This window comes from Triticum aestivum, chromosome 3B, assembly GCF_018294505.1.
Source record: "Triticum aestivum cultivar Chinese Spring chromosome 3B, IWGSC CS RefSeq v2.1, whole genome shotgun sequence".
NCBI lineage: Eukaryota > Viridiplantae > Streptophyta > Magnoliopsida > Poales > Poaceae > Triticum > Triticum aestivum.
In genome coordinates this window covers 487859612-487882864 of record NC_057801.1, presented here as the reverse complement: position 1 = coordinate 487882864, position 23253 = coordinate 487859612, and the positions used below count along the sequence as shown (strand labels likewise).

The window sequence follows — 23253 nt, the reverse complement described above, 5'->3', positions numbered from 1 at the left end:
AGCCGGAGACGCGCCTCCTCTACGAGGCTGAGTACCCGGCGCCTCCTGACATGCACGAGCCGGGGGCGTGGAGGCTGAGCGCCGGCGGCGTCCCGGTGCCGCCGGTACCTGAAGGGGCAGCACGGTGGGCGGAGATCGCTCGCATCCGCTCCTACATGATGGAGGAGCAGCGGAACCAGCCGAGGTACGCGCCCGACAGTGAACACTGTGGATGATGTACTTCCAGCGCCGTCGCGAGGAGCAGATCGCCTCCATCAACGGCGTCATTCCCTGCGACTACCTCAATGCCGAAGGACGGCGCGAGTGGTGGGGCGTCCCCGGTTGCACCCTCGACGCCGTCCTCGACCACATCGAGACCGGCAACATGCCGCGGCTAGAGTACCCTGTGCGGTCGTCCTTCTGTCGCCGCCGCGGCAGTTCCTAGATGCCGCGGTGAATGGAGCCGGGGTCGTCCTCGTCGTCAGGCTCCGATTCGCCGGCCCTCCATCCTGTCAGGCCCGAGCCGGAGGGGACACCGCTCTGGCCTCGCGTTCGCAGCGGCGCCCTCGTCATAAACAATCCCTCGCCGCCTGCGACGGCACCAGCGAGGTGCTCCCTATGCCTGGTTCAGCTAAAGCCCGAGCCGGGCATGCTCCCCGTGAAGCCGGAGCACCTCGACATGGTGGCCCCCGACGACGAGTCCGCCCTCAAATGGGCGAAGGAGGACTACGTCCGCGAGCAGGTGCGCCGCCGGCGCCGGGCGTACCTGGAGCATCATGCCCGTCGCCACATCGAGGAGGATGGCGTTATCGTCATCAACAGAACCGAGGAGGGCGAGGCCGGGCCGTCAAGCGCCCCGCCACGTGTCGGTGACCCCGGCCAGGGCTGTAACAGGGATGTCGCAGGCGAGGCGCGCGACGACAGCGACGACGACGACGGCAGCGACTACACCCGCTTCTACAGGCTTCTCGACATGTAGGCGACGACGGCGGCGACTAGGCTTTTTAGTTTCTTTTTTAATTTAGGCGTAGTTCTTGCATGTTTTTACGTTTTTGTACAAATTTCAATGAAGTATGGCCGAGTTCCTGCAAAAATCGCCGAAAATTTGAAACGAACTTTGCCGAACCCGCGGCGACCGTGGGCCTATGACTGGGAGCTAACCGAACCCCAGGGGCCAATCTAGCGTCGGTTCGCCCCCAGGCCGCTCTTTTTCGGTGCCCTGGAAGGCCGAACGGCTGGAGAAGCTCTACGCCTAGGACGAGCTCATGCGTCCCCCTGCTCGTGCCCAAGCCCGAGCCTGGGACGGGCTCTGGCGGCCCCCTGATCATGTTGAAGACATAGCCGGAGCTGGAGTTGCCGCTGCTGGCGGAGTATGGGGGCAGTAGCTGATGAGCCCGACGACCCTGTGGACCTGCCGGGGCTCCTCTAGGCGTTGTGTGAATCAACGAAGGACCGCAATGCTACCCCAATGACCCGGTCAACACGTCGGGACTGCAAAAGGCGGTTGTCGCCTCGATGGCTGACGTCACCATCGACCTCGTGAGCAACGGCAACGACTGCAAGAAGGAGGACGATGAGGACATCTTCGACGGCGGCAGCGGCTCTGACATGGACGATAATGGTCAGTAGCGGCGGCAGTAGATTAGGTTTATGAACTAGCGTTATTTTTTCAATAGATATGTAGGGTTTATGTTTGTAATAATTATAATCTTTAAATGAAATATGTGCATGTTTCAATGACCAATTTCTACACTGTTGGAATGTCCAATTTTTACCTTGTTTGCATGTTTGTGACAAGTGTTGACCCACATTTTATTATTATTTTTGAAACAATTGGGTGTTTTCAAACAAACAGTGCCAAAATTTCACCCAAACAATCCAAAAGTAGCTTTATGACTATTTTTTCCTAGAAAGTATTGCACATAAGAAGGCTCAATGCAAAGGGATTTGAATTTTCAAGGCTTTTTCATTTTCTTTGACTTTTTTTTCAAAACGGGGTCAAACTTGCAATGCTGGCCATTCATACCAAATGGGTTGGAATTTAAACTTTGGTTGTCCCAAGTTCATGGACCACCAACATTAAAGCATAAAATAACTTTTGTCAATTTTCAGTACCAGACTACATCACACAAGTTCAAATTTGGGCAAATTCTGATAATTGACTAGAAGTCTACTAAATGGATGGAATATAGAAATAATGCTCTGAAATTAATGACACTTGGTTAGTGGGCATCCAATGTGGCCTACTTTTGATGAAAAGTGAAAGGGCCCAATTCTCAAAATTATTGGAGGCACTTCATTCAAAAAAATGTCATTTCTGTGACTTGGAAAATGGAAAATGATTTTAAATACAATAATTCATAATTTCTATGGCAACATTTTAAACAATGGTAATACCCATAGTTGTGCCAAATTTGGGCATGTTATCATGAAATATGCCATGGATGTGCCATGGCCATGGGCATATGCCTTGAAATCCATGCAAGTTCCTACCATATTGGCCATTTTATGAAGTTTTTTTTAACTTGTTGTATTGTAAGTTAATGATTTTTCCCAGAAAGTATTGCACATAAGAAGGTTGAATGCAAAGGGATTTGAATTTCAAGGCTTTTTTTCATTTTCTTTGATTTTATTTCAAAATAGGGTCAAACTTGCAATGCTGGCCATTCATTCCAAATGGGTTGGAATTTGAACTGTGGTTGTCCCAAGTTCATGCACCACCAACGTTAGAGCATAAAATGATTTTTTTTGTCAATTTTCAGGGCCAAACTACATCACACTTATAGTTCAAATTTGGGAAATTTCTCATAATTGACTAGAAATCCACTAAATGGATGGAATATAGCAATAATGCTTTGAAATTATTGAAACTTTGTTAGTGGGCATCCAATGTGTCCTACTTTTGATGGAAAACGAGAGGGCCCGATTCTCAAAATTATTTGAGGCACTTCATTCAAAAAAATGTCATTTCTAGGACTTGGGAAATGGAAAAAATAATTTTTTTTAATAATTAATAATTCCTATAGCAACATTGTAAACAATGGTAATACCCATAGTTGTGCCAAATTTGGGCATGTTATCATGGAATAGGCCATGGATGTGGCCATTGCCACGAGCATATGCCTTGAAATCCATGCAAGTTCCTACTAGATCGACCATTTTGTGAAGTTTTTTTAAACTTGTTGTATTGCAAGTTTATGATTTTTCACACAAAGTATTGCACATAAGAAGGTTGAATGCAAAGGGATTTGAATTTCCAAGGCTTTTTCATTTTTTGATTTTTTTTCAAAATGGGGTCAAACTTGCAATGCTGACCATTCATACCAAATGGGTTGGAATTTGAACTTTGGTTGTCCCAAGTTCATGAACCAACAACATTAGAGCATAAAATGACTTTTGCTATTTTTCAGAACCAAACTACATCACACTTGTAGTTTAAATTTGGACAAATTCTGATAATTGCCTAGAAGTCCACTAAATGGTGGAATATAGCAATAATGCTTTGAAATTATTGAAACTTAGTCAGTGGGCATCCAATGTGGCCTACTTTTAATGAAAAGTTAAAGGGCCCAATTCTCAAAATTGTTTGAGACACTTCATTCACAAAAAATGTCATTTCTCGGACTTGGTAAATAGATTTTTTTTTTAAAAAGATTCATAATTCCTATGGCAACATTGTAGACAGTGTTAATACCCATAGTTTTACCAAATTTGGGCATGTTCTCATGGAATATGCCATGGCCATGGGCATATGCCTTGAAATCCATGCAAGTTCCTACTAGATTGGCCATTTTATGAAGGTTTTCTTTTCAAACTTGTTGTATTGTAAGTTTATGATTTTTCCTAGAAAGTATTGCACATAAGAAGGCTAAATGCAATGGGATTTGAATTTTCAAGGCTTTTTCCATTTTCTTTGATTTTTTCAAAATGGGGTCAAACTTGCAATGCTGGCCATTCATACCAAACGGGTTGGAATTTGAACTTTGGTTGTCCCAAGTTCATGCACCACCAACATTAGAGCATAAAATGACTTTTGTCAATTTTCAGGAAAAAACTACATCACACTTGTAGTCCAAATTTGGGCAAATTCAGATAATTGACTAAAAGTACACTAAATGGACGGAATGTAGCAATAATGCTCTTAGATTATTGAAACTAGGTCAGTGGACATCCAGGCCTACTTTTGATGAAAAATGAAAGGGCCCAATTCTAAAAATTATTTGAGGAAATTCATTCACAAAAAAATGTCATTTCCGAGACTTGAAAAATGAGAAATTATTTTTTAAAATAAATAAATTATAATTCCTATAACAACATTGTTAACCATGATAATAGCCATAATTATGCCTAATTTGGGCATGTTATCAAGCAATTTCAAATACTAGATGATAAAATATTCAGACCCCAACAATATACCGAACTACTGATACTCAACCGTTGGTTAAAAAACACATGTAGACGCACTAGGTCAACTGGCGCTAGCACTGCTTTATAAGCGGGTAGTCTCGAGTTTGAGTACAATAGGAAGCATCTTTTTTATCGCCCATTCTGCTATGGGCCCATGTACGACCGCGCACGTACGACCGCGCAGCCGCTAACAGTGAGTGTTCCACTCATGAGTAAATTAGCCCACGCACATCCCAATAAAAACTTAGCCCACAAACAACGTTGTCGCTGACAAATGGGCTTGTATGGCGTGTACCACACGTCAGTAACTTAGCCCACGTACAAACGCGATAGATTGGCCCGTAGATGGTGTCATGCGTGTCAATAACTGAGCCCATCTATGACCACGTTGCCGCTAACAGGGTGCGTCCCATGCGCCAGTAACCATGCCATGTAACGGTCAAAGCCTTTGACCCAACGACAAACTCCTGTTTGGGCTTTTGAAAGGGTGGGCCGCGCATAGAGGGCAAAAATGTGGACTACAAATGAGCATGGGCAAAACTGAGGGCTAAGCAAGGGGCATGAAAATAGAAATCCTTACGATCTTATATTATGGGACAGGCGGAGTATTTTTTATATTTGTATACAGTCAATCATCTTTAGAAAGATGGAATAAAAAGGAAATTTGCTTAGGCAGTATCCTCACCCATCCAAGCGACTGAAATTGAAATATTTTCAAGAGAAGGTTAAAATGATACACATTTCAAATAGCTATGCATATTTTTACATGAAATAGCTGTGTATATTAGTAACGTAAGAATCTTGCTCGAAAATGGTCTTTCGGAACCGTTGAACACAGAAGGCAGGACTGTCGGTATTTGTGTACAGGTACACTTGTATACTGTATACTTTGGCATGGATGCTTAAGCCTTTAGTGCAGGCAGGATGCACCTGACAGGATGAAGGTCAGGCTCATGTCCATTTTTACAGATTATAGCACTAGACCTAGTAAATTGCACGCTATGCTTGACAAAAATGACTGGCTATGGGATGAAAAAATATGGTAGCTATTCTACACAAGGTTCTGTAAGACTATATTTACAGAGACAAAAACTAAAAAAGAAAGAATATTCCCCTCCTTAGTTTGGGGTAGAACAATCTGCCGTATCAGTTTTGATAACTCTGGTATTGTAAGAACCACAGGAGACGCATTTGTGGTACAGCCAATGAAACTGAGATCTCCCTTTTCTTTCACAGTCATTACAAAGAATGTCCTGCATGAATAATGCAACAGAACATAAATACAACAGCATATGAAAATAATGAAACAAGAACAGAACGTGAATACCTGACACCTCTCGCGGTATTCCTCGGGAAGCTCTTCAGCAGCCAACAACGCATCAAGCATGCCAAAGTACACCTGTACAAGTGTACATAGACAAATGGAGAAATAAATATTAGTTCAGTAAGAATCATGTACGTGCTTACAAAATTTAGACAAGCAGCTCACAACCCACACTCCAAGGAATAACTAACCACAGAAGAACATCAGGATGTCCATACTATTCTGAGACTACCATTGTAACATTAAAGTATTGGAGAAAATAAGTTTCACGGGAGCTAACTGATCGGAAGCTAGATCTCAAACAAGTCAAAATGGAACTGGCAATTTTCAATTGGCATCTCATAAAATGGCAACAATTTAAAATGCTTCCTCTTCTTTTTTTCAGACACCGATACCACTGTAGTTTGTCTACATTACATTCAGTCACTCAACATGACTCGAGCAAAATGTCTGACTGTATTCCCCAAATACCAAAACAGTCTTCATTTTGCATCTTAGGAACTATTTTAAATAACAAGACCACAAGTAAAGTCACCCTCAGGCGTCAGGAATCAGCATTGTATTGTCAGTGGAGAATAATTATACAATACAACTGAAGAGATAAAACATTTGATTGTGTAGTCTCGAATGGAGGTACAGGCTTCCGATATCAAAGTGATGAAAAATGTGTCTGTTTCATGCTTAACGAAACATCACTTATCAGCTAGTGGAATGCCCTCTAGATGAAGAGCAAAATAGGAGAAATAATAGTTTTCACTAAGACATGAAAACACTCGTGGGACTCAAGATGAAGATTAACTTCATTACCATAAATGCAAAGATTTGCAATGCCGTAAAAGTAATGCAGCTTACCGCCATATCTCCCAAGGATTTGCAGCAGATAGGACAAGTGTAGTGACTGCAAGTGTATGCCTGGGGTTGACAATTGTCAGAAGCATTTTTGACAGCCAGTAGCCAGATATATATTATCAGAAAAACAAATTATTCTTTTACTTGCTAATACCTGAAAGCAAGCTGAATGCATGAAGTGACCACAAGGAAGAGCTCTAACTGCCGCGCTTGATGTGAATAGGAAGTCACAGCAGATTGGACAGTTTGTCTCTAGCCCCTTCTCCCGACATTTGTGTTCTGTTAGTTTCATTCCAAGGCAGCAATTGCACTTCATGCAATGGAAGAAATCAACACCAAGACCTTTACCAAGACGACACAGATTACAAAACGGACAATGGTAGACAGTCCTGTAAAATATCCCAGCATTAGAAGGGGCCCAATTGCTTGCCATGGAAACGGTATTTCAATGTCCAATGTAAACTACTCCCTCAGTTTCTAAATATAAGTCTTTCTAGAGATTTCAATATGGACTACATACGGATGTACATAGACATATTTTAGAGTGTAGATCCACTCATTTTGCTCCATATTTAGTCCATATTAGAATCTCTAAAAAGACTTATATTTAGGAACAGATGGAGTATGACACAACATGGCCACTTGGGAAACCAACAGGTTCTAGCTTGTGTTATTGCATTTGAACAACTGAGCACAGCGTTGGCGAAAATAACCCAAGGTGACACCCAAATATCTAAAAGTTGAGCAAACGCGACACTGTTTCTCTTAAGGGTCTGTTAATGCAATTTTCATGATGAAGCCAATTAGTAAGTATACCTTGTGGAAATCAAAAGCTAGGAGAGAAAAATATATCATTCTCTGACAACTTACAAAAAGTGTGGAAGATTAAAGTAATCATGGACATCGAATCCCTCAGAGTCATTTCTCCTAACACTAGCCAACTTTTAGCTTAAATTCAAAAGGTAGTACATTCGACAGACTATTTTATTTACAGATGACTATTCATTGGTGAATGGAACTGGTTTGCACTAATTGTTCCCTTAAAGGTAATCATGGACATTGAATCCCTCGCTGTTGTTTCTCCTAACACTAATCAACTTTTAGCTTAAATTCAAAAGGTAGTACATTCGACAGACTATTTTGTATGTTTACCGATGATGACTATCAATTGGTGAACGGAACTGGTTTGCACTAATTATTTCCTGTTGTAAATATCTTATAAAACTAATGGCAGTAATACTTCTTATGCTGCTCTATCAGACGTACAAAACTTAACTCAGATTTGCATGTGGGCTAGATTATTACTGATTACGGATACATACGAGTCTTTTTATACAAATATATGTACATTCGGTATATGTCAGATATAAATAATGTCAATGACAGTTTTTTATGTAATCTAATCCGAATTTGAATTTGAATTTGGACGTGGAGGTGGCTACATATCAAAAAAATACATATAAACTAACACGTAAACAATAATTTGGGATAGTTATTCGATGGCCCAAAAAATTCGAAATCCCAGTGCCAATTATATAGCAGAGGAAGTATGAGCTTTCAATGATGTTGGCTAATGTTACCTTTCGTCATCAAAAAATTTGCAGATATTACAGTAATACTTTGCCATGGATAGTCCATTGCAAGACGGAGTTTGGCAATTCGGACCGACAGGTTGAACCTTCAGGCATACCATGCACATCATCTCCTGTGTTGCTTTCCTACAGGCAGAAGTAATGTTGGCACATTTACATTTGATATGATTGCAACCGTCTAGAAGAAAGAACGTACACTAGGGAAGTCACTATACTCATTGGTCCTCATTTTTATATATTATAGATAGGTGAAGCACTGCCACGGCATTCTGAACATAAATAGAATGGTCAGGGAACAGAAAATGTATCAGCTCAGACAGAACTGATGCGTATTTGTTCATCTGAGCTATGCAACCACATATGAACAAGCAAAGCCAACTAAGCAAGAAAAGGGATAAATAAGAAATCAATTGAAATATGAATGAAATAACTAATCACAAAATGTAGGAAACTTTATGCTTTTTATATGAAGACAAAAAAAAACTGCATGTTTCTATCTGTTTCCTATGTATCTTCTTTTTTTTACTAGAGCTGATTAGCAGTTTGAAATTGGGCTTACAGAAAACAAAAAGCAAAGCACTCTAGTGTGATCAAACAATAGAAATAACCTTCAGGGTAACAAGATAAGTGTTTTTGCATAATACAGAATTCACCTTTCCATTGTATGGTCGCTAACTTTATCATGGCAGAATCTGCATGTAAACAGCTTGTTACAGCAAGCGGCAACAAGCTTACAGTTCCGTTTGTAGTGCTCACAACCGAATATTTGCTTCTCCTGGTCACGATAAGAAGAACGACATCCAGGTATACCGGCACCTTCACTACACTCTTCTGATCTTGGATCCGGTAGCTTTTGCTGAGCAGCTATCCAGCGGCTAAGGTACACATGTGTCAATAAAATTCTATTAATATATTTCTTAACAATTTGTTCACTGAAATATCAAGACGACAAACCTGGTCATGAGATTTTGGATTAGATAGGCCTTTCGCCTTGGATCAAGTGTTGGATCCCGTGAAACCTTTCGAACCTCTGCCTCAAGTTCACTCTGGTTCATTCGAAATATGTCCTTCCAGCCAGGCTTGAACATCTGGTCATTCTGGTCAAGCTTGTCTTGTGAATGACTGTCTGTAAATGGCAAATTATAGTTATCAAAGAAAGAATCATTGGAAAGAAAGGAACCCATCGTAAAACTAGTTCCGAACTAAACAAGCATCAGATACGGGGAAAAAGGGTCAAACATGCATCAAAATGTGTGTCATTTTGTATTAGAATAACACCAGGAAGGCAACAAACTATTTTCTAAGTATTCTGATAATACTGCAGTTTTTCCAACTACTACCTCTGTCTGGGTTTATTGGTCACCTTCCTATTTTGTGCCAAATTTTGACCATAGATTAGACTAACAAACATGGTATTAACACGCGGGGTGCAATGCAGTTGAGAACATTGTTAATAGTAGAGGGCAAAGCCATAAGAGACCAACAGCACAAACCTTCCGGAATGGGGGATGTCTCTGACGAAGAATCAGATGGTGTTGGAACTCCCTTCCACCACTCATTTAGCCACTCACCGAACATTGTATTTTTAGTTGCTTGCTTCCATGTATCCAGCATCTTGTTCTGTTCTTCTTGATTAAGCGCTGATGTAACCCAAGGTAGCATTGATTGGAGAACCTCAGCACCTGTTGTACCAATTATACGACCTACAAGCTTATCCTGTTCCTCCACCGAAAAATGTTTATCAAACAATGGCCACAGCTCAAGTTCTTCTCTGTGAACATGATTAGACAAGGCGACCCGGATAGACTTGCACATTCCTTGAAGCTTCGTAGCAAGCTCATTGTACTTCCTAGTCGAATCAATCACATTACATGAATTCAAATAGCGTTTCTCTGCTTCATTCGATTCAGTATGTGGCTGGTTCAGGCTCTCATGTAGCTGTGAAAGCTCACAGAGAACATTAGATATATCTTCAAACAATTGCTCTTCCTGCTTGTGGTCAAGAGTATATGAATGGCTCACATTGTGCAATGGCTCTCTTGATTCTAAAGCAGGAAACACGATTTCATCCTCAGCGTTGCTGTGCGCCCTATAAAGACCCCACAATAAACGAAATCTTCCAATGAACTGGCGAAGGCAAGATTCATCACCATCGATGAGCTTTCCAGATTCAACATCTAAGTACTCCAAATCCTTGCGAATCGCCTTGTGAAATTTGAATATGGTATCAATTGGTCTTGAGATGCCATCAGAACAAGACAATGCTGTATCTGTGTCCCATGAAAAAAGGCTTGAATATAATGAGGGCGCAGAAGAATTGTATGACAGGGAGAGAAAGGACTTTGCAGAAGCCAGTGAACCGATGCCAAGATTGCTCGTGTCTACTCTCAACCCAGGAATACAACAAGGTTTTTTGCTACATGGACTTGCTACAGTGTCAGTAATTTGAGAGCAGTGACTTCCATTAGTACCAGGAACAGATTCTGCATCATTTCCTCGCTTGCCTGGCCTAGAACCATTTTCATTTTCCAGATGAAGAGCAACATCTGCACTGATACGTGAAGCACATGGGCAGAATGATTGACACTTTTTCAGCTCTTCTACATCATCCAACAGGCATCTTGCTGCCCCTGATGTTAAGCATATATATTCTCCAGAATTGGATTTATCCTCTGAGCGAGCCTTGCATGCCCAACCAGAGAAAAGAGTGACCAATGCGGTGTCAGATGATGGTGCTGTTTCACATGAATCTTTCAGCAAACATTGAATTCCCAATGAAAACTTCAAAGCTAAGTATAGTGTATAAAGACAATAACTTAAAATAATCAGAGTAAAGAGATGACCTGCCAAGCGCATATTCTGAAGAAAAGAAGATGCCTCCTCATCGCTCAGTTTTGATACCAACCATGGTAGAACACGTTCCAATAGCTTCAATGGCATGACACAAAGACTTCTGTATAGAAGTTCCCTTTGCTTCTCAGGAGAGAAAAGAACCCTAGCTTGGGGAAGCACCTAGATAAATTAAACCAAAGATGAAATTCTGACAGATAAAGCAATAATTCCAGTGGCACAGAAACATCACTACGAAGTACTAACCTTGGTTTCTTCGTTACAGAAGTGTTTCTCAATTGCCTCCATTATCTGATCAGCATGTGAACACAATTCGGAGTAAAACTCTGCTGCAGTTGATTTTGCTCCTGCCATTTGGATTTGCTGAATTAAGCATCTAAAATTGTTAAATCGACGTTCTTCTTCAGCATGCTCCAGCACGAAGGACAGCTCACTATTGACTGCAGGAAATACAACCTGATCCTCGGCGATACTGTAGATAATAATAAAAAATGCAACAGGTGAAATTAAAGAAGGTACATAGTCTACTTTCAGAACGTTCAGTTTTACCGGTGAAAAGTGTCAAAAACGAACCAGGAGAAAACAAGTTCTAGTACACAACAAGGTGCGACTAGCATGACACAAGTACATGCTCAGAAAAATATACCTTTATGTACAACACAAAACAATAATACATATGTGCAGAACTATTCTCAGTTAAACTGTTCCTAAATTTTAGGAGAATTAGCACGTTTGTGATACTGCTTGCTCAAGTGTTTGTAATCACCCGTACCATAGTAGGATAAAAAAATCAAACTCATGTGTGTAGCAAAAGTGCAAAAGCCACCAGTGCACCACGATGTCAAAAATAGTGCATAAGCCACATAACTACCCAAGCAACAGGCAGGGTATGTTAAGCAAGGCAGACAGTGTAACACAACAGATGATGAATGGGAGTGCCAATTATATTATTAATAACAAACAAATGGTATACTCAATGCCAACTTACATAGAAAAGCAGCATTAAAAAGGGGTGTATATACCATAGTTGCACAATAAAATCTTAAATTAAAGTGTGGATAATTGAAGATTAAAACTAAATACCTGTGGAAGATGCACACATCTGCAATAAACTGAAGTCTCGCATTGAAGGCTGATATATCAGCAAAATCTCCAGACTGCTGCATCCTCCTTGTCTCCTCTGCTATATCATTTAATTCTTTACGGATAGCATTATGCCAATATAAAATCTCATCTATAGGGTGCCTGTCAGCCTGACCATCATTAGATTCTGTATGCTTTATATGCCCAACTTTAGACTGTTCAAGTGGATAAATGAGTTTCTCCGCTTGATTAACAAAGGAAGCATCCTTGCAACAATGACTTCTTTCCAAATTATCACTGACAACACTCTGTGTCACTTCTCTTGTTGCTTTCCCTTCGATCCAAGTGAATACAACCTTCACAAATTTTAAAACTCAAATTTAACAGGACACTAAGCAAGTTATTGCCAGAAACTGTAAAGAGGCGCAATTGTGAGACCTGTTTAAGAAGTTTCTCTTCAGGAACTATTTTACATAAACAGTTACGGATATCCTGATGCTCGTCAGATGAAACAGAAGCTGAGAGCCACGGAAGGAACTCTGCCAGCATATTTACAGGAATGTTGCATAAGAACTGCCATACTAAATCCGACTGCTCTTCGTATGAAAATTTCTTGGTAAGCAACGGGAAGACCTAGAAAATCAGATGATCAGCCACCAATAGGTATGAAATACGATCAGTCACCAGCACCAAATATCTTGGGTAATCACATCATCTAGATATGATTTTAGAATGCAGACACCACAAAAGATACATGACCATGCAAAGAGCATAATCCGAAGAAAAAAATTGCCACATTTTCTGAACTCCCAAAGATCTAGTTCATGCAAGTTAATATTGCAACCCAGCTGTCCCACTTGTTTATCTGGATTATATTACTCAAACAAACAATTAGTCAAAGCTTCTGATTGATGTTGGGCAGCCTCTTTAGAGTGCAACAGCAAGGGATACAAGAACAGACACACAATTTTATAATTACTAAATGGAGGCTCCCTTCAAGCCACCACACATTGCCCAACATCATCAGAATTAGAGTAAATTGCACTTTACACCAGGTAGATTGCCACTTGTGTCACCTTGCAGCAGGCCCCCATAATAATATTACACTTTGCACTAGGTTCCATATGACATTTTTGGAAATATCAGGGGAAAAAAGCATATGTTTGTGCTGTGGGACACACATGGATTTTGGCTTTAAAGTTAGATGTATATGCACCTAAAAAACTGAGACAGAAGAGAGAGATGGGTAAATAATTGTATATATGTACCCTACAGTGCAGATCAAAATTCAAAATAAAGTGAACATCCCAATTTAGAGATAGATGTATATACAAGATACTCCTAGTTTCATCACGAAAAGAACAAGGGCTCCTAATTAAGAATAATTTCAAAAATATCAAACATTAAAGCATACATGTGATCATGCAAGACAAAATGAGTAATTGATGCCAATCATAACGGTAGGATCAAATTTAAAATGTAATTGAATCTACAACTGCCATTTATTTCAGAAAATAATATAATAAAATCAAAAATCATTATGTATTACTCCCTCCGTCCCATAATATAAGACGTTTTTGCAAGCTATGTTAGCTTGCAAAAACCGTCTTATATTGTGGGAGGAGGGAGTATGAAAGATTTCTAATCAGAGGCTTGCCATTAATTTACAACAGCCGGATTTCATATGACAAGATGAGGAATATTCACTTGACGAATTAAGAGTTGCAGTAGAAAAAAGGCAATCAGAGCATGTCAAAGGGATATGTGTAAAGTGTAATCAGATAGAAACATGCACATCAATCAAATGTCCTTAGAGAATCCCCTTTACGTTAAGATGTATAAAGTATTGTTTATATGCAGCCCGTGTAGGTGCACAGGTTGATGTAGCTTATTTAAATGGGATCCACATATAAGGTAAACACTTCTGATCAGAACATGCAGTCCGGGATTTCAAAAATGCAGAATAAGAGTAATACAGTCCAAGATGCCTGCATGACACCGAGAACTGTGTGACCCTTTAATCAGAATACAGAAACTGGCATACGAACCCTTGGTAATAACTTGAGAAAACAATGACGGTAGAGTAGCAACTAGAAGTCCACATATGTCCCACTACCATCACTTCTCTGTTTGCACCTAACCTTGCTGACATCAAGATAATAACGGGGAAGTATATCATAGAATCTCTCAAAATACTTAAAAGTAAAAGTTTGCCAGCTTGATTTGCCATCCTATAACCGTTAGCACCGTCATAAAGGAGATCGTGAGCATTCAAATGTTGTAAAAAGGGGCAAGAAAGTTGGACAGACTAGTAATAAGATAATTTTGCTAAGGACTTCTCGACACGATTACAACAAATGAGCACCTTCATAAAATGCCTAATAAGAGCACAAACAGACATTAAGAACAACTTTTGAATGGTGACACTGTCATAGAATGCACTTGCGCTAGAACAAAAAAATTGGTTCAAACATAAGAGACTGAGCAGCATACTGTTTTCCTTATCTGGTTGGATATGAACTGCTTAATATGATAAGAGGCTGTTTAAAAAGGAAATATGGCACTGACCTGTTCTTCTTCCTTGGACATATGCTGGGTGAGGCACGTTTGTATGGCTCCTGTGCAGGATGCAAGTTCCCTCCGAAGAGCATCGTCATTTTGAATATCGAGTTGTAATAAAGCAAGAAGCTGGGTAAAGAGGTCATTTTCGCCTTTATGCTCTAGAGAATACGTTCCAGCGACATTCTTGACTCGTATATCAAGTGCTGGAAAGATAACCTGCAATTGTCAAACCAAAAGGTATGAGCATGTTTTTAGTACAAAAAAAATGATATGAAGAACTCATAACTAATCTGCACAATATTTCTAAAAAGCAAAGCATAAACAATAAAGCATTAGAAAGATAGATTGCCAAAACAGATTTGAACAAGCAACTATGACAGCTCTTCCCATGAAGAAAATGGTCAAGGTAAAAGAAGTTTACAACAGCACTAATGTTTTTGTGCTTCAAAACAGAACTTCTATTTTTGCGGCATTCGAGGGAAAATAGGACACCAAGGTGCATTTACTTGTCAGTTAGACTCTCTGCCACTAAACAATACTGATGATCTATTACCATTCTGCAGGGTAACAAGATTTAAGCAAAAAAGTCTTGAAGGACCTGACCTCCATTAGCCCCTGACACTAACAGGTTGAAACTAAGAAAGCTCTATCCGACTCGATCCGTAAAAGTTCCGTTGTGCTCTAATGAAAGTGAGAAAACATCACCATGGAAGCAAGAAAGAGAAGAAGGCCTCACATGATGATGTCAATATCAAAATTACCATTGTGGTTTCAATTGAACGGAGGCTTTGTATCACGGCTTATACAATTTGAGCATCATCTCCTTATGTCAACATCAGAAGCCAGAAGGGCAAAAAGTGCGACCAATTATTCATGTGAGCATAGGCTGATTCAGCCAAACAACCTTATACTGTCCACTGCTGCATCAAAAGCTACCCGAAGAAGATTCAACATCATGGTATGGAGTCCACCGGATTCAGATCCTAACAGTGGTCGAACGATTCAATCCCAATCCCGCCCAGCTCCTTCAGACCGAAGGGAACAATTCCGCAACCCTAAACCCAAAACAGCACCAATATTCGTACGCGCCCACGCATCTCCATAGCCCATACCCAAATTCACACCAGCTACAGGGGGGTAAAACAGAGGAAAACGAAATGCCTCAAACAAGACGGAGCTCTGCAGAGGGGCAGCGGCCGTACCGCGTCCTCGGCGTCGCAGTGGTGCTTGTAGATGTTGACGAAGAAGCGGCAGCGCTCGGCCAGTGCCCCAACGTCGCCGGCGCGCTCCGTGGCGAGGCGCACGGCGGCGCCGTGCAGCCCCTCGAGCTCGGCGCGGATCGCCTTGTGGAAGTAGAGGAATATCAGCATCGGCGCCTCGGCCGCCGACCCCGCGGCCGCCTCGGCCGCCGCCGGCGGGGGCGGCGACAGCGGCATCACCGCGGCGAGCGTCCCCTCGCCGGCCATGGGCGTGGGCGTCGCCATCCGCTGCGTACGGCGAGCCCGACGACTCCGCCACGGCTCTGAGCGCGCGCGCCTAGGGTGTTCGTGCTCGCTTCGGTTGGCTTCGTCTCAGCCTGTGGAGAGGGAAGAGGAATGGATTTGGCGTCGCGTTGGCTTCTGCGGGGGTCTCTTTCGCTCGCCGTGCTGAATTTATTTTTATTTCCCCTCTTCTTCTTGTCCTCTGTGTGGTTATTTTTCTACCTAGGAGAAGACTAGGTTGAGGAGACGCTACTGTTCTTGTAGTTGTTGTTTTGAAAGCATTCTCGGTGTTTGATTAGGCCTTCTAGGATGACATGCTGAATTATTATTTTCGCCTTCTTGTCCTCTGTGTGATTAATTTTTTATACCTGGGTGTGTTGTTTTTTCTTTTTGCGGGGTTTTTTTATACCTAGGTTGAGGACACGTTGTTGTTGTCCCAGTTGTTTGTTCTGAATATTTTGTGTATTTGATTAGGTATTCTGAGATAGAAAAATTGTAACTACATTATACTAGATTGAAGCATGAAAGAATCAGGAAGTCTGAAATAGAATGAACCCACTTGAAAGGGACCATTTTCAAGGATTTGTGACATTTGTCCTTGGAGGAATGAACGCATGAAAAAGCACAATGTGGGTTATAGCATTGATCAATCATGACTAGAACGATGCATATTATTTTGGTAAAAATATATAATTTTATATTACTAAATAATACGAATGCTCCATAAGCGAACAATCTGATTGACCAAGGTGTGAACAGTCACTGAGACTTTGGAAATTTTGTTTGATTAGTATATGGAGTAATCCTTTGACTACAGATGAATTTTGAATCCACAAGCATCAAGCATGCACATTTTTTAGATTGAAAATTGTACCGAAAGATAAAATACCAATGATATACGACTTCTTCCTGAGGACAGAGAAGATTAACTCCTTTGGCAACGTCTGGAAATTCCATAACCTTGCCACAAATTCATACCATGTATGACCAACAAAAACAATTTTCAGGAAAGCCCATGATTTTGCTTGGAGTTCAGATCTACTTTTTAAAATCAGCCCCGGAGAGAGAGGGACGAGGTAGACTGTAGTCGAACCATGGCCGATTTGGAGAAAACCAGTGTCGCCGCGGCGCGGCGCCCGTTGAGGGCCATGGCGGCCTCTCGCACTGCCTGCTCTTTCAGGCCCAACGCGTTGTTGTCGCCGACCATTGCCTCGCAGGGAGAGAAAGGGAGATGGGTGGCACAGTGATGGGCCTATGGCAGCGTGGGTGCCTTCTTCTGTGTGCAGGGGTGCGATGTGAAAGAGCTGGATCTGGGGCAATGCAGGCGCCTTACTCTTTGTATCAGAGCGGTGCATCTCGAAGACAATAAATACGCGTCAAACCGACAAGCCGCACGTGGACTCTGAACACGCAAGACCATCATTTGGGGGACTGGCCTACAGAGCCCACAACCTAGGCGGGTCCCACCGCGCGCACGTTGCCTGAGCACTCGCAACGCTACATTATACTAGATTGAAGCAGGAAAGAATTAGGAAGTCTGAAATAGAATGAACCCACTTGAAAGAGACTATTTTCATGGATTTATGCCATTTGTCCTTGGGGGATTGAATGCATGACAAAGCACATTGTGGGTTATAGCATTGATTAAGCATGAACATGAGGAGGTGTGTTATTTTGGTAAAAAAAATAGTTTTATACATTACTAAACAATAAGAATGCTACATAAGCGAACAATCTGATTGACACAAGTACCATGTGACATAGCAAATTAATGGTACTCGAGCACTCAAGCACGCTTTTAGATTGAAATTTTCACTAGAAAATGAAATACCGATGAAATCTATAACTTCTTCCCGAGGACACAGAAGAGTAATTCCTTTGGTGATCTCTAGAAATTCCATGAGCTCGCCACAAATCCATACCATGTATGTGAAACAACAACAGTTCCTAGGAAAGCCCATGATTTTGCTTGGAGTTCAGATCTACTTTTCAGAATTAGCCCGAGAAGGAGGGGGGAGGGGGAGAGGTGGACCATATGCAAACCATGAAGGGGTTGGGGACAACCGGTGTCGCGGCGGCGCGACGTTCGTTCAGGGCCTTGGCGCACTCCCACACCGCCTGCTCTTTCAGGGCCAACGCGTTGTTGTCGCCGACCATTGCCTCGTCGCGAGAGACATGGGGGGGAAGGGAGATGGGTGGCGCAGTGGTGGGCCTATGTCGGTTGGGTGCCTTCTCGCCTGTGCGGGAGTGCGGTGTGGAAGAGCTAAATCTGGGGGCAGTGCGGGTGCCTTACTATTTGTACAAGGGCGACACATCTCGAAGACAACAAACACGCAACAAAACGACACGCCGCACCTGGACTTCGAACAACACAAGACCATCGTTTGGGGGTCTGGCCTACAAAGTCTACACCCCTGGCGGGTCCCACCATGCTGTTGTTTGCCTAAGCGCTCACATCGCTCCATTTTTTGTAAAGCATTGTGTATCTAGGGACAATACCCTCGTATGAATACCTCATTACTTGAGCAAACCCGATTTGTTCTCTTTTTCACATAATTAAACGTTTCATTTAGAACCAATACCAACTTAAAATGCTTCTTATTCTATCCGTTTTCATTCTCTCTCCTCCTTCTCAAGCGTTCTTGCCCTTTCCGCCTACTCTGTTGCCTCCTCTCCCTCTTCTCTCTGTCGGCTTCGCTGGCTGGAGAGGAGAGGGAGAAGGGCTTCCCCCCTCTCGACCATGTTAATATAGCCTTTGATTTTGTGTCAGTGATGGTTGTTGGCTTAGATTTTGAGGAGACTTTCGGTGTGGAGGTGATGTGGTCTCCAATTCGTTTTCCTACCTCTGCTTCGGCACCGTCTTCCTCGGCGACTGATCCATGAAAGTGGGATGTGAAGCCTCTCCAGTCAATAACCTCCCGGATGCAGCCGGATTTGTCGCCTTACTTTTCTCTTTATTGGAGTCGGGGGAGATGACTATGTCGCTTGGTCCCTTCTTTTCTCGTTTTTTCTCTAGATATTCTTAGTCATTCCATTGATGAGTCTTCCGATGGATCATATTCCTTATCTTCATCTTTGGTTATCTCCATGCGATGTCCATGTCACTGTCCAGTGAAAGTTGATACACATTTTTACTCGCAATCTTTGTTGATGCATCCTTTGAACTACGGTGATACTATTATTGTTTTCCTCATGCTTCAGAATGAGGCAATTTTGGACATGTGGCTTCTTCTCTAGCCACTATTTGTCCTCTTCAACCTCCCTTGGAGGCCCGCCTTGCGGTTTCTGGACGAGGTGGTCAAGTGGAGCGACGGATTATGGTATGCTTTTCTTCCTCAGTGTGGCCGTCCCCACATATCCTCTTCTTCTTGATCTTGCTCTCGTGGTGATAGCGATTTTGGAGAAGGAGATGCCTTGTTGTTCCCATACTTTTATGGTCGTCGTGGCGGTGGGCATGAAGTGGTAAGAGATGGAGGTCCAAAACGGGAATGAGCAAGACCTCGGTGGATGTTTGTGGGAGGCCTTGGCGCCAATTGTGGTGTTTGAGTATCGGCTTGCTTCAACACACCATCGCATCTGCGGGCTGAAGGGTGGCTAGATCTATCCCTCCTAGTCTTGGAGCTTAATGGAAGGCAACATTTGTTTATCAGGGAGCCCGCAACATGGTGTCTCGGAGGTCTTGCCGTCCCAAGTGGTGTTTCCCCCGATACCGGTGAGGTTGTTCGGGTGGAGAAGAAGCTTCGGTCCTGATTGTGTTTTCCATCATGGTTTTGGGTCTTTTTTGTAAAAGTCAGGGACTAGCTTGTTATTTCCTTACAGTTATCGGTCATGTTGTGTACTTGCTATGTTTAATTAATGCAGTTCTGAGGTCCTTCTGGACCCTTCTTTTTGCCAAAAAAAAAAACTTCAATGCTTCTTTGACGAGATAGCTAACATATGGAACACGAATCAAGGTAAGTGTTTGAAATGCATGTATCATGATACACATGTGGAAGAAGATTTTAAACTTATGGTACAAGGTTCACATTATCTAATTTATAAATAATAAGTTAATACCTCATTTGTGTTTACAAGGCCCACACACATTTTTTGGGGTCAGTTTGACTAAATAATTATTATTTCTTGTCATACTAATATATCATTATTCATGTTAAAACATGCTTCCAATGTTGTATTTTTTATGGCACACAACTCATATATTATTTAGTTAGTTGGTTTTGTTTTTCAAAAAGGGGGGTTTACTAGGGATGGCACCCGCCGGGTTTGGGTACGGGTAGAGTTACCCCATACCCTTACCCATCCTCCTTGAGGTTACCAATTACCCATACCCATACCCGTTAATGGGTATAATTTTTTCCCATACCCATCACCCGGCAGGGTAAATGGGTACTCACGGGTAAAAATACCCGTGTGCATACATCAACTTGCGCAACAAGTAGTCATAATGGACAAGATATCATTGACCTCTTTCGTTTCATTTCTAGCCAAACTTTAGAAATTATCTTCTGCTTGCGTACTTTGTTGACCTCTTCCACATCCTTCTATACATCTTAATCGTCGGAAAGAACAACATGATCTCCATCTTCATCCATTGGGGCAGATGTATTATTTGCATATTCACAAGGAACATGTACTTGGCTGCTGAGCTTGTACTACTGCGGAAGGAGCATAAATAACAAATAGACATCAAATTCATATATATGGTCTACTGAATATAATAGTTGATTATTAATGATCACTGAAATTACGATGCTCATATATACATAATACACTACGTACATATAGAATATCTTCTATTTATAGAAAAATTGTATTCATCACAACAGCTATATACTGTATACATCATGTATAAGCAGAAATCAATGCTTATATGCACGAATGCATCACCTCATCCATATAAAAAAAACTACAAGATCAATGCTCCATCCATCGAAGAGATCGGGATTGTCGTGCCATACTCCTGGGCGTGGTGGTCGCCGCCCTCTGACTAAATCCGCATGAGTGTGAACTGCATCTGCTTCTCCCGGTCGCGGTCCTCACGCAAGCCGTGGTCCTCATCTGCAAGGTCCATGGCGTCCGAGCGACTGGATGCGCTAGCAACGGCGAGGCAGTGCTGGAGGCGCTGGCGGCGGCGACTAGCAATGGGCGAGGTGGTGAGGAGAGGAGATGAGACGAGGAGATTAAGAGGATATCTATCTAAATATGGGATGTGATCACGTATTCATTATTCACCATCAGCTAATCGCGTTAATCTAGGAGAGAAGGAACCGCGTGGGACACGTGGTTAGCAAAATCAAAATTCATATAGGAGAGAAGGAGAGATTTATGGGATTCGTTCTGCCATTACATGTTTCCTTTCCATGTTACCATTTACCTATTGCCAACGTGGGCTACTCATGTAGTCAACGGCTATGGGATTAGACTCATTTTATGGCAAGTTAAATTAGATAAATAAATAGTGAAGGCCCACTTAATATATTTTTTGTGGGTCAATGGGTACACGGATATGGGTTATGATATCCCATACCCATACCCACAATACTCGATGGGTTTAATATTTTCCTATTTATGTATTCATGGATAATTTTTTATCCCATACCCTTGCCTTAATAGGGCTTTTACCCGCCGGGTACGCGGGTAATGGGTACTCATTGCCATTCCTAGGGTTTACTCCTGGCCTCGGCCCCGGACGATGCACAACCATTAGGTCTAACTTATGATAAAATAATTCTCAAATGCATGCGTGCTTGTAAACCTAAAAGGAGGGACAACTAGGCTTCACGCTCAGTTTCTTCTAATATGAAATGACAGAGCGAAAATCCATTTCTGCACCCGAGCTCATTTGCACCCACACTGATGAAAAAATAAAAAAAATACTAAAAAAATTCAAAAAAATCCAATTTTTTTGTGCGGTAGACAATTTGATGCGTGAGGTCCCCTCCAATTTTCATATCATTCGGATATCTGAGCAGCTCTCGACAAAAAAGATAAATTGGTGTCTGTAAAAAAATTTACTGTTCGTGTACTGTTTTGGCCCGATTTGTCTTTTTTGCTGAAAGCTTCTCAGATATCCAAATGATTTGAAATTTAAGGCGGGCCTCACGCATCAAATTTTCTACCGTCCAATTTTTTTTTGAATTTTTTGAATTTTTCTAGTATTTTTACGATTTTTTTTCTAACCGAGTGCCGATAAGCCTGGGCACCGAAACGCCGTACTCATGACAGAGCTCCTACCTTGCCTCGGCAAGTATTTGAAAAAAACAGGGAGAGATGAATGAATGAATTAGCCCGGCCGTTATACTAAGGTTGTGTGGTAGATTAGCAGGGGTCGGATGAATGCACAAATCAGAACTGAATACCAGAACACAAAAGGCAATCCAATTTCTCTGTGTCCCTCTCAGTCCAACTCTAGTTAATCTTATCGCCAACCTCCTCCTCTTCAACTACAACCTTATCGTCAACTTCACCGGTCATTTTTGGCATGGACACTTGCCGGAAAAGAAAGCAAGGCCACCATATGTGTGCAGCTGCCAAGAAGGAAAAGCTATATCCAGGGGAAAGGAAGTGGAATGCGGTTGCTTCTTCCACCTGAAAAGAAAAGGCGCTTTGAGCTAGCAACAGTCTCGGGGGACGGGGGTGGTTGCTGCGGCGTGCGGGGAGAGTGATGCGCGCATTCTCGTCGGCACCGGAATGCGATGAGAGAGTACGTGATGGAGATCAGATCAGTGGTTGCTGCGGCGTGCGCCACCAAAATCTAGCCGGAGTTTGCGCGGTCGTGGAGTGGTTTATTGGGTCGGAGAACGGGCGCGCCGAAGCCTCGCCGCTTTCGATACAGAGCAATGCGGTTGCATGCACGCGCGTGGGGAGCCTGAGAAAGAGCACGCTGGTTTGAATTTCGCTGGGCATCTTGAATGGTTTCCGTGGGCGGTGTGGTGTGGTGCTGCTTGCCATCGTGTGCGATTCCGGGGGCTGATTAGACTAATTGATTGACACGCGCGCGCTTAACAAGCCACGCATGCCTCTTCCAAGAAACAAGCCAAATTTGATACGGCATGCATCTTGCTTACGTGAGTGAGGAAACACGATGAGGTGCACTCTTCGTTCTAGAGATGATCAGCGTGCCAAT

At 42.3% G+C, this 23253-nt stretch overlaps 1 protein-coding gene across 3 annotated transcripts; it reads right to left on the bottom strand.

The window, feature by feature from the left end:
• Window positions 1-5198: 5198 nt before the first annotated feature.
• On the bottom strand, window positions 5199-16276 carry LOC123070527 (zinc finger protein BRUTUS). 3 transcript variants are annotated; one of them, XM_044493777.1, is made up of 14 exons: window positions 15849-16273; window positions 14653-14862; window positions 12523-12717; window positions 12085-12440; window positions 11248-11473; window positions 10995-11163; window positions 9645-10886; window positions 9106-9277; window positions 8805-9026; window positions 8140-8277; window positions 6714-6948; window positions 6563-6622; window positions 5714-5785; window positions 5199-5639 (listed from the first exon to the last, which is right to left on the bottom strand). In XM_044493777.1, the coding sequence occupies exons 1-14, from the start codon at window positions 16128-16130 to the stop codon at window positions 5505-5507; spliced, it is 3714 nt and encodes a 1237-aa protein (XP_044349712.1). In that variant the 5' UTR covers window positions 16131-16273; the 3' UTR covers window positions 5199-5504. The 3 variants fall into 3 exon arrangements, 2 of the variants coding, with proteins under 2 accessions (XP_044349712.1, XP_044349713.1); XR_006433801.1 differs by lacking the exons at window positions 5199-5639; window positions 5714-5785; window positions 6563-6622 and adding an exon at window positions 8348-8420 and having other exon boundaries at window positions 6800-6948; window positions 15849-16276; XM_044493778.1 differs by lacking the exons at window positions 5199-5639; window positions 5714-5785; window positions 6563-6622; window positions 6714-6948; window positions 8140-8277 and adding an exon at window positions 8347-8420 and having other exon boundaries at window positions 15849-16276.
• Window positions 16277-23253: the final 6977 nt, after the last annotated feature.

Excerpts from the sequence above, each read along its gene's own strand:
- LOC123070527 (XM_044493777.1), bottom strand. The coding sequence starts at position 16,130 with ATGGCGACGCCCACGCCCATGGCCGGCGAGGGGACGCTCGCCGCGGTG. Across the intron at positions 11,474-12,084 it reads GATGTGTGCATCTTCCACAG|TATCGCCGAGGATCAGGTTG; the intron begins GTATTTAGTTTT and ends TATTATCTACAG. Across the intron at positions 6,623-6,713 it reads TGCATTCAGCTTGCTTTCAG|GCATACACTTGCAGTCACTA; the intron begins GTATTAGCAAGT and ends TGTCAACCCCAG.